Source organism: Camellia sinensis, chromosome 2, assembly GCF_055761805.1.
Source record: "Camellia sinensis isolate YWXY chromosome 2, ASM5576180v1, whole genome shotgun sequence".
In the NCBI taxonomy this organism is placed as follows: domain Eukaryota; kingdom Viridiplantae; phylum Streptophyta; class Magnoliopsida; order Ericales; family Theaceae; genus Camellia; species Camellia sinensis.
Window position 1 is genome coordinate 81,522,401 of NC_138962.1, and position 13,642 is coordinate 81,536,042.

Below are 13,642 nucleotides of genomic sequence, written 5' to 3' on the forward strand. Positions count from 1 at the left end.
AGATCAAGGGGTCCATCCAGGAAGGACCTAGCGCGGCGCAAAGTACATCCGTCTGCCCGGCGTCTTCAATGCTTGGCCGCGGAAGAAAGTCAATTAACAAGGGATGTGGAGATGTTCTGTCCACCATGGAGGCGAGGCCGGCCAGCTCATCAGCCCGGCTGTTTTCTTCACGACCAATTTGTTGGACTCTGATTGCCTCAAACTGCTTGATATGCTCTCTAACCAGAGCTTGGTACTTCGCCATTCTGTCGTCCTTTGCTTCGTAAATCCCAGAGACTTGGTTAACCACAAGCTGGGAATCACTGTATACCAGAAGCTCGGCAGCCTTCATTTGAATTGCACTTTTTAGCCCGGCAAGAAGGGCCTCGTACTCAGCCTCGTTGTTAGATGCCGGGAAGCCAAGCGTGATTGAATGTTCAATGGTCAGGCCATCCGGGGAGATAAGAACGATACCTAGGCCGGCACCATGGCGGTTGGACGCTCCATCAACAAAAAGCTTCCACATGTCCCCCACAAAAAGCTTCCAGCAGTCAGATGGGTCCTGAGAGTTGCGAAGGGCAATGGGATCACAACTGCTCGGCTGTGCGGTGTCAAGTTCAGTGTTGACCGGTTCAAATTCAGGGCCCCTTGGTGATTCGACACCGGACTCAGCAAGTTGTTCTGTAATGCTCAAGTCCGTGGGCGAATCAGCAGGTTGCGGTGTGAAGCCGGCCGCAGGTTCTGAGCTGTGTGGAACCATTCCTTCCCCCCTTGATGATTCGGCACCGGACTCAGCAAGTTGGTTCGGAATGCCCAAGTCCGTAGGCGAATCATCAAGTTCTGAGCGGTGTGGTTCAATTTCTTCCCCCCTTGGTGATGCGGTACCGGACAGAGTGGACGGGTTAGTGATACACAACTCCGTCATCGCATCACCGGGTGGTATGACCGTGCAAACTGATGGAACTTCGATGGTGCGCGCTAACTCCGCGGCGCTACCTCCTTCAACTGGTTGTTCCTCGGTTGGCATTGCGTGCATCTCATCATCTGCCTCGGCAATGTCGACCGGGCATACCGGATGAGTCCCAGGTGAGAACTCGGCGACAAAATCTGCCAAGGTTTGGGCTTTGATTGCAGTGCGCGGCTGGAACTTCACATCGAACTGTCCCAACTCAACCGCCCACTTTAGAATTCGGCCTGAAAAGTTCGCGCGTTCAAACAAAGCCTTGAGGGGAAACTCGGTCAGTACGATGATGGTATGGGAGTGAAAATAGTGCGCCAATTTTCTTGAAGCCATCATCAAGGCCAGGGTAAGCTTCTCCAACGGCAAGTATCTTGATTCTGCTGGTAACAAAGTTTTGCTGACATAAAAAATTGGTAGGTGCTTGATTCCTTCAGCCCGGACTAACACCGTACTTACTGCGTGCTGGGAGACGGCAAGGTAAAGGTAGAGTTCCTCACCCGGCTCTGGTGTAACCAACAGCGGCGGAGAAGACAAATAATCCTTGAGCTCGGCCAAAGCTCGGTCACACTCGTCATCCCATGAGAACTTTGACTTCAATGCTTGAAAGAAAGGGCGGCAGCGATCTGATGACCGGCTTATAAATCGATTAAGCGCGGCGGCCATCCCAGCCAGATGCTGCACGTCCTTAGCCGAGCTGGGCTGCTTCAACTCTTGCACGGCTCTGATCTGAGTAGGGTCTGCTTCGATGCCTCGGTTCGTGACTAAGAATCCCAAAATTTTTTCGGATCCCACGCCAAAGGCACACTTTGAGGCGTTCAAGCGCAGCTTGTGCTTCTTCAGAATGGCAAACATCTCGGCTAAGTCGGACAAATGGTTTGCCTCATGTCGGCTCTTTACCACCATATCATTGATGTAAGCCTCCATTGTCCGGCCGAGCAAAGGAGCAAACATTTTGGTCACCATCCTCTGAAAGGTTGCCCCGGCGTTTTTCAAACCAAAGGGCATAACTCGATAGCAGAAGAGCCCCCTTGGAGTCGTGAAAGAGGCGATTTCTCGGTCAGGCCCATGCATGGCGATCTGGTGATAGCCGCGGTACGCATCCAAGAAACTGAGCCTATTGTGTCCAGCCGTCAAGTCCACTAGCTGGTCAATGCGCGGCAAAGGGAAGCTGTCTTTGGGACAAGCTCGGTTGACTGTCTTGTAGTCGACACAAACTCGCCACTTCCCATTCTTCTTGGGCACCACTACTGTGTTGGAAATCCACCGAGGATAGTGCACTTCCTGAATTGCTCGTGCCTCAAGCAGGTTCTTTACCTCCTCAGCAACTACCTCGGCGTGATGCAACGTCGATCTCCTTGTTCGCTGGATGACTGGCTTTGCTCCAGGGAAAACATTGAGGTGATGGAAGATAAAACTTGGGTCGAGGCCAGGCATGTCGTAAGGCGACCATGCAAAGACTTCGATATTCGCCATCAAAAACTCAATCATCTCGGTCCTCTCTATGGCCGTGAGACTTGAACCGAGCAGGAAGAACTTGTCCGGCTGCTCGGTATCAATCCGCACTTCAACCAATTCTTCTACAGCCTTATCCTCGGCCTTGGTGCCCACATCATCCAAGACACTCTGGTCCTTCGGTCCCTCGATCATTTGAACGAATCCTTTGGCAGCCCGGCTTCCGTTGACCGCCACGAAGCACTGCTTGGACATGACCTGATCGCCCCAAATCTCCTCGATTGCCCCCATGGCCGAGGGGAATCTCATCACCTGGTGATAAGTCGATGCTACAGCTTGCATGGCGTGTAACCATCCCCTTCCAAGGATAAGGTTGTACGTCGAAGGCACTTGTAGCACCCAAAACTCAACTTGTTTGACCACGGATCCCGCTTTGACCGGCAGGATAATCTTTCCCAAAGGCCACTCCGGTTGAGAGTTGAATCCAACCAGTGGCGAAGTTACTGGAGCCAAGTCTGTCTCCCGGAGTTTAAGCTGCTTGAACGCATCGTAGTACATGATCTCGACCGAGCTTCCCTGATCGATCAAGATCCGCTTAACATCAAAGTCCTTGACGCGTAATGTTACCACTAGGGCATCGTTGTGCGGCGTCTGGATGCGCTCAAGATCCCTTGAGGTGAAACTAATCACGTCTTTTTCTTCAGTCTTCCCCCTTTTGATGGCAGGCTGCACCGACAAAACTTCCCTCATATGCTCTGCCTTTTTTATCATGCCCCGAAGTTCGCAAACTCACTCCGGTTCCACGATGCCGTGGATGACATTAACAACTCCTTGTGGTGGTGCGTCTCGGTCATCCTGTCCCCTGGGATCGACCGGAGCCTGATTTGGATTTAATCCGCCATCAATGTAAAGGTCTAGATGCCCGGCTGCAACCAGCTCTTCCAAGTGCTGGCGCAATGGAAAACAATCCTCTATTCGGTGGCCCCTCTCCCGGTGGAATGTGCAGCGATACCGCGGATTATAGCCCTTCTGTCCATCGCCCAACTTAGCAGGAAACCGGACATACTCCTCGTCTCGGATTTCACTAAGTATGCGATAAATTGGAATCTTGAAGACTGTGGTGATGCCGGTCCTTGCCTTCATCCTTCTGTTTGCGTCTGCTACGTCATCTTGGGGGTAGTCATCCCGGTCATTCCGATGCCCTCTACTCCGGTTCTTACGATTCGAACCACAGTCCGATTCCTCTGCTTGGTCACCTGAGCGACTGGACTCTTGCCCAACTGCATGCACTTTGCCTGCTGTCTTCTTGTCTGCTGCTACAGGAGTGGCCTTCACGGTAGAGGCTGACGCGTCATCCTCTACTCGGATGTGCTCATTAATGCGCTGCATGAGCTGGCCCATGGAGGTCGGCTGGTGCATGGTAAGCGAGTCCCGCAGTCTATGTCCGACCGGGAGACCACGCTTGTACTGTGTGATTGCGAGGTTGACCGGGCAATCCAAGATCTCGTTGAAGGTTTCCCAGTACCTTGAGTTGTATACCTTCAGTGTGTCGCACGGTTCCATCTTGACACTTAGCAAATGATCGACTTCCTTTGGTGTCTTTGTGTTAGTTTTGAAGCGTGTAACAAATGCCTCGGCCAACTGATGCCACCGTTGTATGCTCCCTTCTGGCAACCTCTCGAACCACTTTAAGCCCAGCTCGCCTAAACTGGACGGGAAGATAAGGCACATAAGCCCGTCATTGCGCCTATGTCCGGCCATGACCTGTCGGAAGTGGCTTACATGCATGTACGGATCGGTCTTTCCGTCGTAAAGTGTGAACTTAGGCTGGTGGAAGCCTGCCGGAAGTGGTGTTGTTTCTATATCCAGGGAGAAGGGGGTGGCACTCAGCCTGGCCAAGTCCGTATCTTCAAAGAGTGGCACTGCTTGGCGGGGTGGAGGCATTCCGACCTCCTCGCTGGCATGAACCCCATAAGATAACCGTTGGAACGCCGGTATCCTCTGAGCTTCGCGCCGGCGAGCCCGCTCCTTTAGGACTGCCCGCAAATCCTCCGAATGAGCGGAGAAAGAGTACCTCGACGTCGTCTCCAGACGTGAGGGTTTGTAGGTACTGTCCTGCGCGCTTGACTTCTCTGCACCTGCGTCGGAATCACCAACCTGGTAACTTCTGGTAATAGATATGGACTGAGTACGTCGCTGACTCTGTCCGCCTGAACGGCGGGAGGGGGTGCGCTCACTGTGGTCTCCCACTCCAGCTACACCTTTCCCTTTGACATGCCGCTTGAGATCTTCCATCTCCGCCGCCATTTGCCGGATGACAGCATCTTGATCCCTCAACTTGCTTTCCAGTCGCTTGGCGTGCGAGTCTCTCCTCCGTCGGTGACCGTCTGGACTCCGTGAATGTCCATGACTTCGTCCGCGCTTGTCCCGCGCGTCTCCTGACTGTCCGCCAGTGGGCGTTCCCAAGTCGGCCATTGGGTGGACAGCAGGAAGTCCCTCTCTCCTTCGGGTATACTCCGGGGTGGCTCCGTTGATGGCGGACAACGGAAACTCGTCGTTGTTCGCCATGGACGGCGATCAGATGAACCTGGAAGACAAGGTTTTGTCTGTCAAGTTTCCCACAGACGGCGCCAATTGTACGGGAAGCAAATATTCCGGCAAGCCCGTATTCCTTTCTTCCGAGCTCCTTCGATGTCCGATCACCTGCGAGCAAGTAACGGTGAGCTACCCGGCGGTGTGTGGCCGGAAAAACCCTCCGACGCTCAAGTTAGCACACACCTTAGGATGGATAGAGAGAAGGGAGAGAGTGTTTTAGTGTAAGAAATCCTTACAAAGATGTTCGTCTGTTTTTTATGGAGGGCGCAGACGTGCGTATATACCCCCTGCGCCCCACATCCACTCCCAGTCAGCTCCTGACACGTGGCTCCGCTATCCCATCTGTCAGCATAAACCATGCCAATCATCACCTAATCCCAACTGCCTGTCATCACAGCTGGAGCTCGGCAGCCGAGCTGCCCTATGCGTTGTTGCGCCATGCCGTGCTCCCTACCCAAGCACTTCCCTGGCAAAGTCCAAGGGGGGACCGGGCTCGGCGGCATCTCGGCAAAGCCTAGCCTGAAGCACCCCGTGGCCAACTTTCATGCCGGTCAAACAGTAACCTCGGCCGACCGCGCCTTTCCGGGCACCGCTCACTCGGTTTGTTTTGCATCGGCTAACCTCGGGCCGAGCATCCTGGTCCGACCGAGCACTGCCTTACCGAGTTGCTTCTTTACGGTCTGGGGCGGGACGCACTCGGCCTAAGTTCTGCCCGGCCCAAGTTCTGGCAGCCCTTCTCTGGGCAAACAGTCGATCATCTCGGCCCAATGCACTGCTGGGCTCTCAACCTGCTCGGTCGCTACCTCGGCCCAACTCCAGATCACAAATCACCCTCTCAGACTGTATAGACTGTTACTGTACTGTTATGGTAGAGACTTGGTCCCTAACCTTTATGATTGTATATGAATGTATATGTACTGTTTATGTGAATATGTATGAAAAATCTTTTTGCATACAGATTGTCACAGCTCATTGGACATCTTTTAATTACTGTTTTGGCTTCCGCCAGCCCTTGTAATCTGTATTACTGTTTTACTGTTAAGCAGGCCTTCGGTAATCTCAGATTACTGGCCGGTTACGGTTCTAAACCCATAGGGACGGGTTTGGGTCGTGACAAAAACAACCTCAAATGCCATGAATTACATAGGCATGTATGTATTGAGCGTTAATTCTTCAATCTTAGCTTAATTGCACACCTAACTCTCTTGAATTCATTTACTTATTGTCTTAAATACAAAGTTTAAGAGTATAGTTCTTACCTAAGGTTGAATTCAAGTATGATTCTAACTCAAGGCCTCAAATTGACTTCAATTTCCTAGCCAATTCTTTGTTTGAGCTCAATCTCTCTCTACTCTCCCTTTCTCACATGTGTGTATGTGTGGGCTCAAGAGTGTGTGTGTTGAATGCAAGGAGATGAGCTAGTGGGGTCAAAAAGGCTCACTACGTGATAGGTAAACAAAACTAATCAAATGGCATAAATTTTAATCTAATTTAATCGTTCCAAATCAGATTTCAATTAAACCTACCATAAAATTTTAAAATTCTCAATTAACACATAAGTCAAGTCAATTTCCAAATTGGATGCCGATAAGGCCCTCAATTTGCAAACCGAAGCTAAAATATGAATAGATCTTTCTATGCTAAACAGATACAAACACAGATAATGCAACACACGCACATGCAAATTAATTCAGAATCCCTCCTTAATTACTGTTAGGCATAATTAATCATAGATTAGCGTTAATCGGAGTTTGGGGTTGTTACAAATAATAAATAGAGTATTCATTGAGTAATAAGTTGAGTCTGATGGAATAATAATTAGAGTCTCATTGAGTAGTAAATGGTGTTTGATTGAGTAATAAGTCAAGTTTGATAGAGTAATAAGTCAAGTTTCATTGAGTAGTAAGTCAAATATGATAGAATAGTAAGTGAGAATCATTGGCTGGTAAAAATGCCACAATTAATTTAAAATTTATCCATATTTGTTATAAATTGAGAATCATTAATCGATAAAAATGTTGAATTGAATTATTTAATAATAAGAAGATTTACTATTTGTTAATCTGTCTCTACTTATCACTCATGGTGAGTTTATTTACCATTGAATGTGACTATACTCATAATTTATTGTTTATTTACTCAACTTACCGTTGAATGCCATAATAGTTCCCATTTATTACGACTCTCCTGACCATTCATTGAGAAAATACTCAATAATGTAATTACACTTAATCTTACTTATCATTAAATTCCACTTAACCATTATAGAGACAAATGTTTATTGCTCCAAAATTATATTTTCATATTACAAGAGGCAATAAGTACATGTTCATATATCAATAAAGCTTGAGGACTTGAAAATTCCAAGGCTTGATTGGCTCGAAATTGAAATGACGTCATTTTTTTTTTTCCCCTTTCCTTAAACATGGAGAAGAGAAAAGAGAGAAAGGAAAAAGAAGAAAGGAGAAAGGAGAAGGGAGAAGAGAGAGAGAAGAAGGAGGAAGAGAGAAGAGCAATGGCGTGATGGCGTGATGGCGACGACGGGATGACGGGATGTTTGTGTATACATAGATCTGTGTATAGACGGGACGACGGGTTGTGTGTGTGTATACACAGATCTGTGTATACACACAGAGCAATGGTGATGGGCGACGGAGGTGGCTTCTTCCTCCTCTCTTCCTCCTTTCCTTCTTTCTCTGTTCTTCTCTCTTCCCCTCATTTTTTTTTTATATTTTGATTTTGATTTTTTTGATTTGTGTAGATTTGGTAATTTGTGAGATTTTTTTGAGTTTTTGAGAAGAACAGTTCTTCTCTATTGGTGATCTGTTCTTAGATTTGGTGATCTGTTCTTCTCTATTTTCTCTGCAAATTGGTGATCTGTTCTTGAGTATTGGTGATCTGTTATTCTCTATTTCTTAGATTTGGTGAAAAAACCCATAAATTTTTTTGAGTTTGTTTGTTCAGTTTTGATCTTCATGTCAAATTTTGAGTTGTTGAGTTTGCTATGGGTTTGAATTTCTAGAGCAGCAGAGCAGAGAGGGAAGGAAGAAGAAAAGGGGAAAATAAAAATAAAAATCAAACAACGTCGTTTGAAAATTCGGGGCAGTCGAGCCCCTTAACATTCGAGCTAAGTAGCATGGCTGATATTCTTGAGGGTGCAATATATGTATCTATTTAGGTAGTAGTCTCCTAATTCTTTAATTTTAAAAATAAAAATCCCATGGTTATGAATTCTTTATAGAGAAGCTGTAATTCTAATTTCAGAAACCATCAATCAACAAAATAGTGTTCTAATATTCTTCTTCATGTTCTTTTTCTTGGGTTCCTGGAGTGGCTAATAGTGTTGCCAATTGGCTGGCCTCTTCCTTTTCGAAGGGCTCTTCGCCCTTAGATTGGGTCTGGAATCCCCCCTATGCTCTCAAAGATTTGTTGATTTTGGACTGAGCAGATTTTATGGTTAAAAAAAAAAGAAAAAAAAAGAAAAAGAGATTAAAAAAATAGTTTGCCGGAATCCATGGTGTCGCCGGAGAGGAAGAAGGAGATTAAAAAAACAACTACCAAAGTCCATTATGTCGGAGGAGAAGAACAAGAAGAAAGAAAATGGATTAAAAAAAACAGTCACTGGAATCCATGGTGTGGCCAGAAAAAGAGAAAAAAATATTCAGAAACTATGGTGTTGTTTGCATTTATATCGACGGGTAGGTGATGGTGTGGTCATGGGTCTTGGGATGTAGGGTGTTGGAAGTGTTTTGCAGGAGACAAAGAAAGAGAGGGAAGGTGGAGAGAATGAATGAGAGAAGATGAACAGTAGTTTACAACAACAACAAGAGAGAGAGAGAGAGAGAGAGAGAGAGAGAATGAGCAGTAGAGAGAGAAAGTTTACTGTTAAATAAGGGACTGGATTGGTGGTAGTCGGTTAGCTGTTTTGATTTTGGATGGCTAAGATTTAAGATTCCAATATGATGGTTCAAAATTATTTTTATGTATGGTACCCAAATATAGAGGTGTAAATTTGGTCCGACCTAGTCCACCCGAGTTCAGGTTGGGCTGGGCCCATGTCGAGCCTTACGGGCTACCTCTAAAATTCGAGTTGGGTAGGGCTTGGTCGGCTCACGGGCCAAAAAATTAGACCCAGACCTAGCCTTAGGCCTAGAGGATATTTGAGCCTTGGGCGGACCTGTGTGACTAGGCTTGACCTTGGGTGAGCCTGACCATTTTTTTTTTGTTTTTTTTAAATTATTTCTACTAAAATTTTATTATTTTCTACTAAAAAAGACAATGGGCCTCGAGCAGGTCGAGTGGATCGGGCTTCAGGCTGGCCCGGGCCTTGAGTGGGCCTTAAGCGGCCCACGGGCCAGGCCGAGCTTCAAAATGATGGCCTAGGCCCAGGCCTAGGGGCTCGGGCTGGGCTTGGACCAGGGCCCATCCCGGGCTGCGAGCGGGCTTCGGACCGCCCACGGGCCACGAGCCATTTTTGCACTCTTACCCAAATATCACTTTTGAGTACTATAGTTGGACCCTACTCGTAGACGTAGAATTTCAAAATTGTAGAAGACTAGGGGTGTTTGGGAAAAAACTTTTTTGGCTTTGTTGGCTAAAATAGCACTAAAGGACAAAATAACCAATAAGACAAAATGTCACATCAAACACATAATCATTTTACTTTTTTTTTTTCTCACAAACATTACATTCAATTACAAAAAAATCCAATTATCTTTCCAAACACAAAAATTTTAGCCTCCTAAAATAGTCAAAAACTAAAATAGTCTACTAAAATAGCAACTTCCCAAACACTCACTATTGAGTTTGTTTGGGAAGTGAGTTGGTTTTTTTGATTTTTTGACTTTTTTAGCCTGGGGCTAAAAATCCTCGTTTGAGAACGGATTTTTGACTTTTTTGACATTTTGTGAGAGAAAGAATATAATGATTGTAGATTAAATATGATGTTTTGTCTTATTAAGCTAAAAAACTTATTTTATCTTTTTATAACTAAAATAGCCCTAAACTCAACCCAACCCAACCCAACCCAACCCAACCCTTCTTCCTAAACGAAGCTATTTTATAATTTGGAAAAATTGATAAAATAAAAAGATTAACATGTAAAATGCAACATAACGACATACTTTGGAAAGCTTTGGTGAAGAAAAACAAGTAATATAACCACCCTCATTAGTACAAAGAAAAATGCTTGCTCCCACTAATTAGTGCTCCCACTAATTAGGTGGCAGTGGGTCCCGTCATAAATGATGTGATGTTTTGGTCTTGAAGTTGTGTTTTTTTTTTTTATTACTTTTTTAATGTATTAGTGCTATTAGTGGTGATATTTTTAATGGGATGAATCATTGTTGTTAGTACAAATATGGTAGGACACCTAAAAAATTCATGAGCTATACAAGTCAATATAAGTGTTCCAAACATATAAGTGTTCGTTTGGCTAAGATTTTGGGATTAAAAAAATACAAAAAAACAAAATAAGTTATATAAGTCAATAAGATAAAATATTATTTTTTACTTATAATCATTATACTTTTTCTCTTACAAAAGTCAAAAAAATCCTAAAACAAAAATCAAACGAGGCTAAAAAAGTTAGCTATATTAGCCAATGCTAAATGACCCCTACGTTTAAATGGTTCTTAATACCCACACCATCTAAATTGATTACTGAGAGCTGAAATATTTTTAGATCTCTTCAAAAAAAAAAAAAAAAAAAAAATTTCACTCTTCGATTTTCATTCAAATTTCACACAGATTCTTTATTTTCTAATGACAACAATTAAGTCCTTACATTTTAATCTTGTTTCAATATAATCCTCTTGTCACTCATCGTTTAAAAAAAAAAAATGAATTTTGCATAATTATAGAAACTTCTTTTGTGATTTTAATAATTACACTAATCTCTTCTATTTTTAAAATTATTATCAAAGATTTCTCCTCCAATTAATTTGACCTGGAGAACATTTTTTAATAAATGATTAATAATATCCTGAATTAAAAACCTGATAAAATAGGTTTGTGCTCACATCTGTTTCATCTTTTATTTTAAGCCTAATACCACTTTTTCTTTTTAAAACCTTGTGAGACTTTACCAGAAATCACACTTTGATCAGTCTTTTTTAAACAAGGCAATTTAGAATACACTTTAAAATCTATTAAATTTTTAAAATTAAACTTAAATAATCAATTTTTCATTTTACTCAAATTTAGCTCGATAAAATTCGTTTGAGATCAATTCAAAAATTTAACAAATTAAACTTAAATTTTTTTCAAAGCTCGTTTAAAATTTCAAATCAAATTTAAACAATTGATCATGTAGCTCATTTATCCCCTTCGTTATTAGAAAATTATTAATTTTGCAAGACAAGTTATAGTAGTGTCTCAATTTGATTTTTATTAGTTAAAACAGTAACACCTTACAATCTATTTATCCCTTTTCAGTAGACAATTAGATAAATTTATCTCAACAAATAATTTAGAGCACTAATCAAAGACCACCACCAAAAAAAAAAAAAAAAAAAAAAAAAATCTGATAAAACCAATTAACTCTTGGACACCATGACCCCATGCCATGCAGTTCTATAATCTGATAAAACCAAATAATGTCAAGTTTGGCTATTCTAAATAAGTACACACTTTTTATCTTTTTTTCATCACATCATCTTTTTATTTTTCTGCACATCTTTTCATAAAAAGACAAAAAATATATTTATTTAAGTTATCCCAAACAACCCCTCAGTCTTGGACACCATGACTTGGACTCTTAGCCGGCCGATCACCATCACCAAGGATCCTCTAGAGTAAAATTTTCCTAAAGTTTCCTAGAGTGCTACATTGTGTGGTTGAGATTTATTGACAAGTCACATCAGAAAAATTGATGTGACTTGCCAGTAAATCTCAACCACACAATGTAACACTCTAGAGAACTTTAGGAAAAAATCACTCTAGAGGATCCTTGCTCGATCACCATGACCCCATGCCATACAGTACTATAAGCTCGGATTGCCAACGTGTAACGTATCCCAGCCGTCCGATCACATCAAAACCCCAAACACGAAACTTCCTCCCTCCAAAAACGCTGCGGGGTTTATAAATACCACCTCATTGTGAAATTCAAACCCAAAACACGAAACTTCCTCCCTCCAAAAACGCTGCGGCTTGTTTTCAGTTTGAGAGAGTTTTGGCAGAGAGAGAGATCTGAGAATGGAGGGAGCTTCGAAGGGGGCGGGAGGAAGGAGAGGAGGAGAGAGGAAGAAGGCGGTGTCGAAGTCCATGAAGTCTGGCCTTCAGTTCCCCGTCGGTCGTATTGCTCGCTATCTCAAGAAGGGCCGCTATGCTCAGCGCATGGGCATTGGTGCTCCCATCTATCTCGCCGCTGTTCTCGAGTACCTCGCTGCTGAGGTATCATCTCTCTCTCTCTCTCTCTCTCTCTCTCTCTTTCTCTCTACATACACACACACACACTTGTAGATCATCTTCAATGTTCCATTGATGAAATTGTGTATCAAATCTGTATTGTGATCGGAGAAAGAAGGCTTTTACAGATTTAGAATCAATTTCTAGTTCATTTTCCTTCAGATCCGAAAATCTCTCTCTCTCTCTCTCTCTCTCTCTCGGTGCTAGATGTTTTCAGATTCAGAATGTATTTCTCTATCCTTTTCCACTTACACTAATCCTTTATTTATTTTTCATTAAATTTGAATGAAAATTTGAAAAATCTTTCCTAAATTTTTATAAACGGAAATCATTTTCAACTTGTAGAAAATTTGATAGAAGAATTGATGAAATGATTGGAATCGAATCGATTGGAGATGCTCTTGTGTACATTCATTCACAAAACTAACCATTTCATCTCTTCCATATGTTGAAATTTCCTCCTATCATCAGTGTCTACACATTCACATATTTTAATCGGTTGAAAAAATGGTGATGAAGGTGTTGGAATTGGCGGGGAATGCAGCGAGGGACAACAAGAAGAACAGGATCAATCCGAGGCACTTATTGTTGGCTGTGAGGAACGATGATGAGTTGGGGAAACTGCTACAGGGAGTGACCATTGCGAGTGGTGGTGTACTTCCAAATATACACCCCATCCTGTTGCCCAAGAAAACTGCTGCCTCTGACTCTGCCAAGGGTTCTCAGCCCAAGTCTCCCAAGAAGGCCTAGACCAATTCTCTGGTTTTTAGTTTAAACATAGGAGGATTCTAATCTTTCTGATTAGGGTTCCCCATTTTATCTTCCTTTGAGCTTTAGGTTGGGTTGTTATTTGTAATTAGTGTCTTTCTAATTTGCCATAATGGTTAATTGATGAATAGAAAGTTTTATTTATTTTATACATTTGGCATTTTTGGTTATTTGATGTAATTTGGTCAAAAGTTAGATTGGATGTGGAATGCTTTCAAATTTATCTTAACAATTTGTTTTTATCTTTCTTTAATAGAAGAAAATCATCTTCGATTTTTTAAACTAAAGTATCATTAAATTTAAATAAAAAAATGATTGTTGAAAGTTGGATAAAAGGTTTATTTTATTGATAGTTCAGTGGAAAAGTCACTGTTTTGATTTTATATAGATTTGAATAAATAATTGGAACTTTTAGTAATAATTTCAGAAAGGATTAACTTTGTTTTTAATTCACAAGTGGGGATTGAATGATGCTGG

At 43.0% G+C, this 13,642-nt stretch overlaps 1 protein-coding gene across 1 annotated transcript; it reads left to right on the forward strand.

Annotated features, from left to right (window-relative positions):
• Positions 1-12,086: 12,086 nt before the first annotated feature.
• On the forward strand, positions 12,087-13,316 carry LOC114314079 (putative histone H2A.5). Its single transcript, XM_028260514.2, has 2 exons — positions 12,087-12,382; positions 12,917-13,316. Exons 1-2 carry the CDS (start codon positions 12,185-12,187, stop codon positions 13,145-13,147), a joined length of 429 nt encoding a protein of 142 aa, XP_028116315.2. The 5' UTR covers positions 12,087-12,184; the 3' UTR covers positions 13,148-13,316.
• The last annotated feature ends 326 nt before the right edge of the window (positions 13,317-13,642 follow it).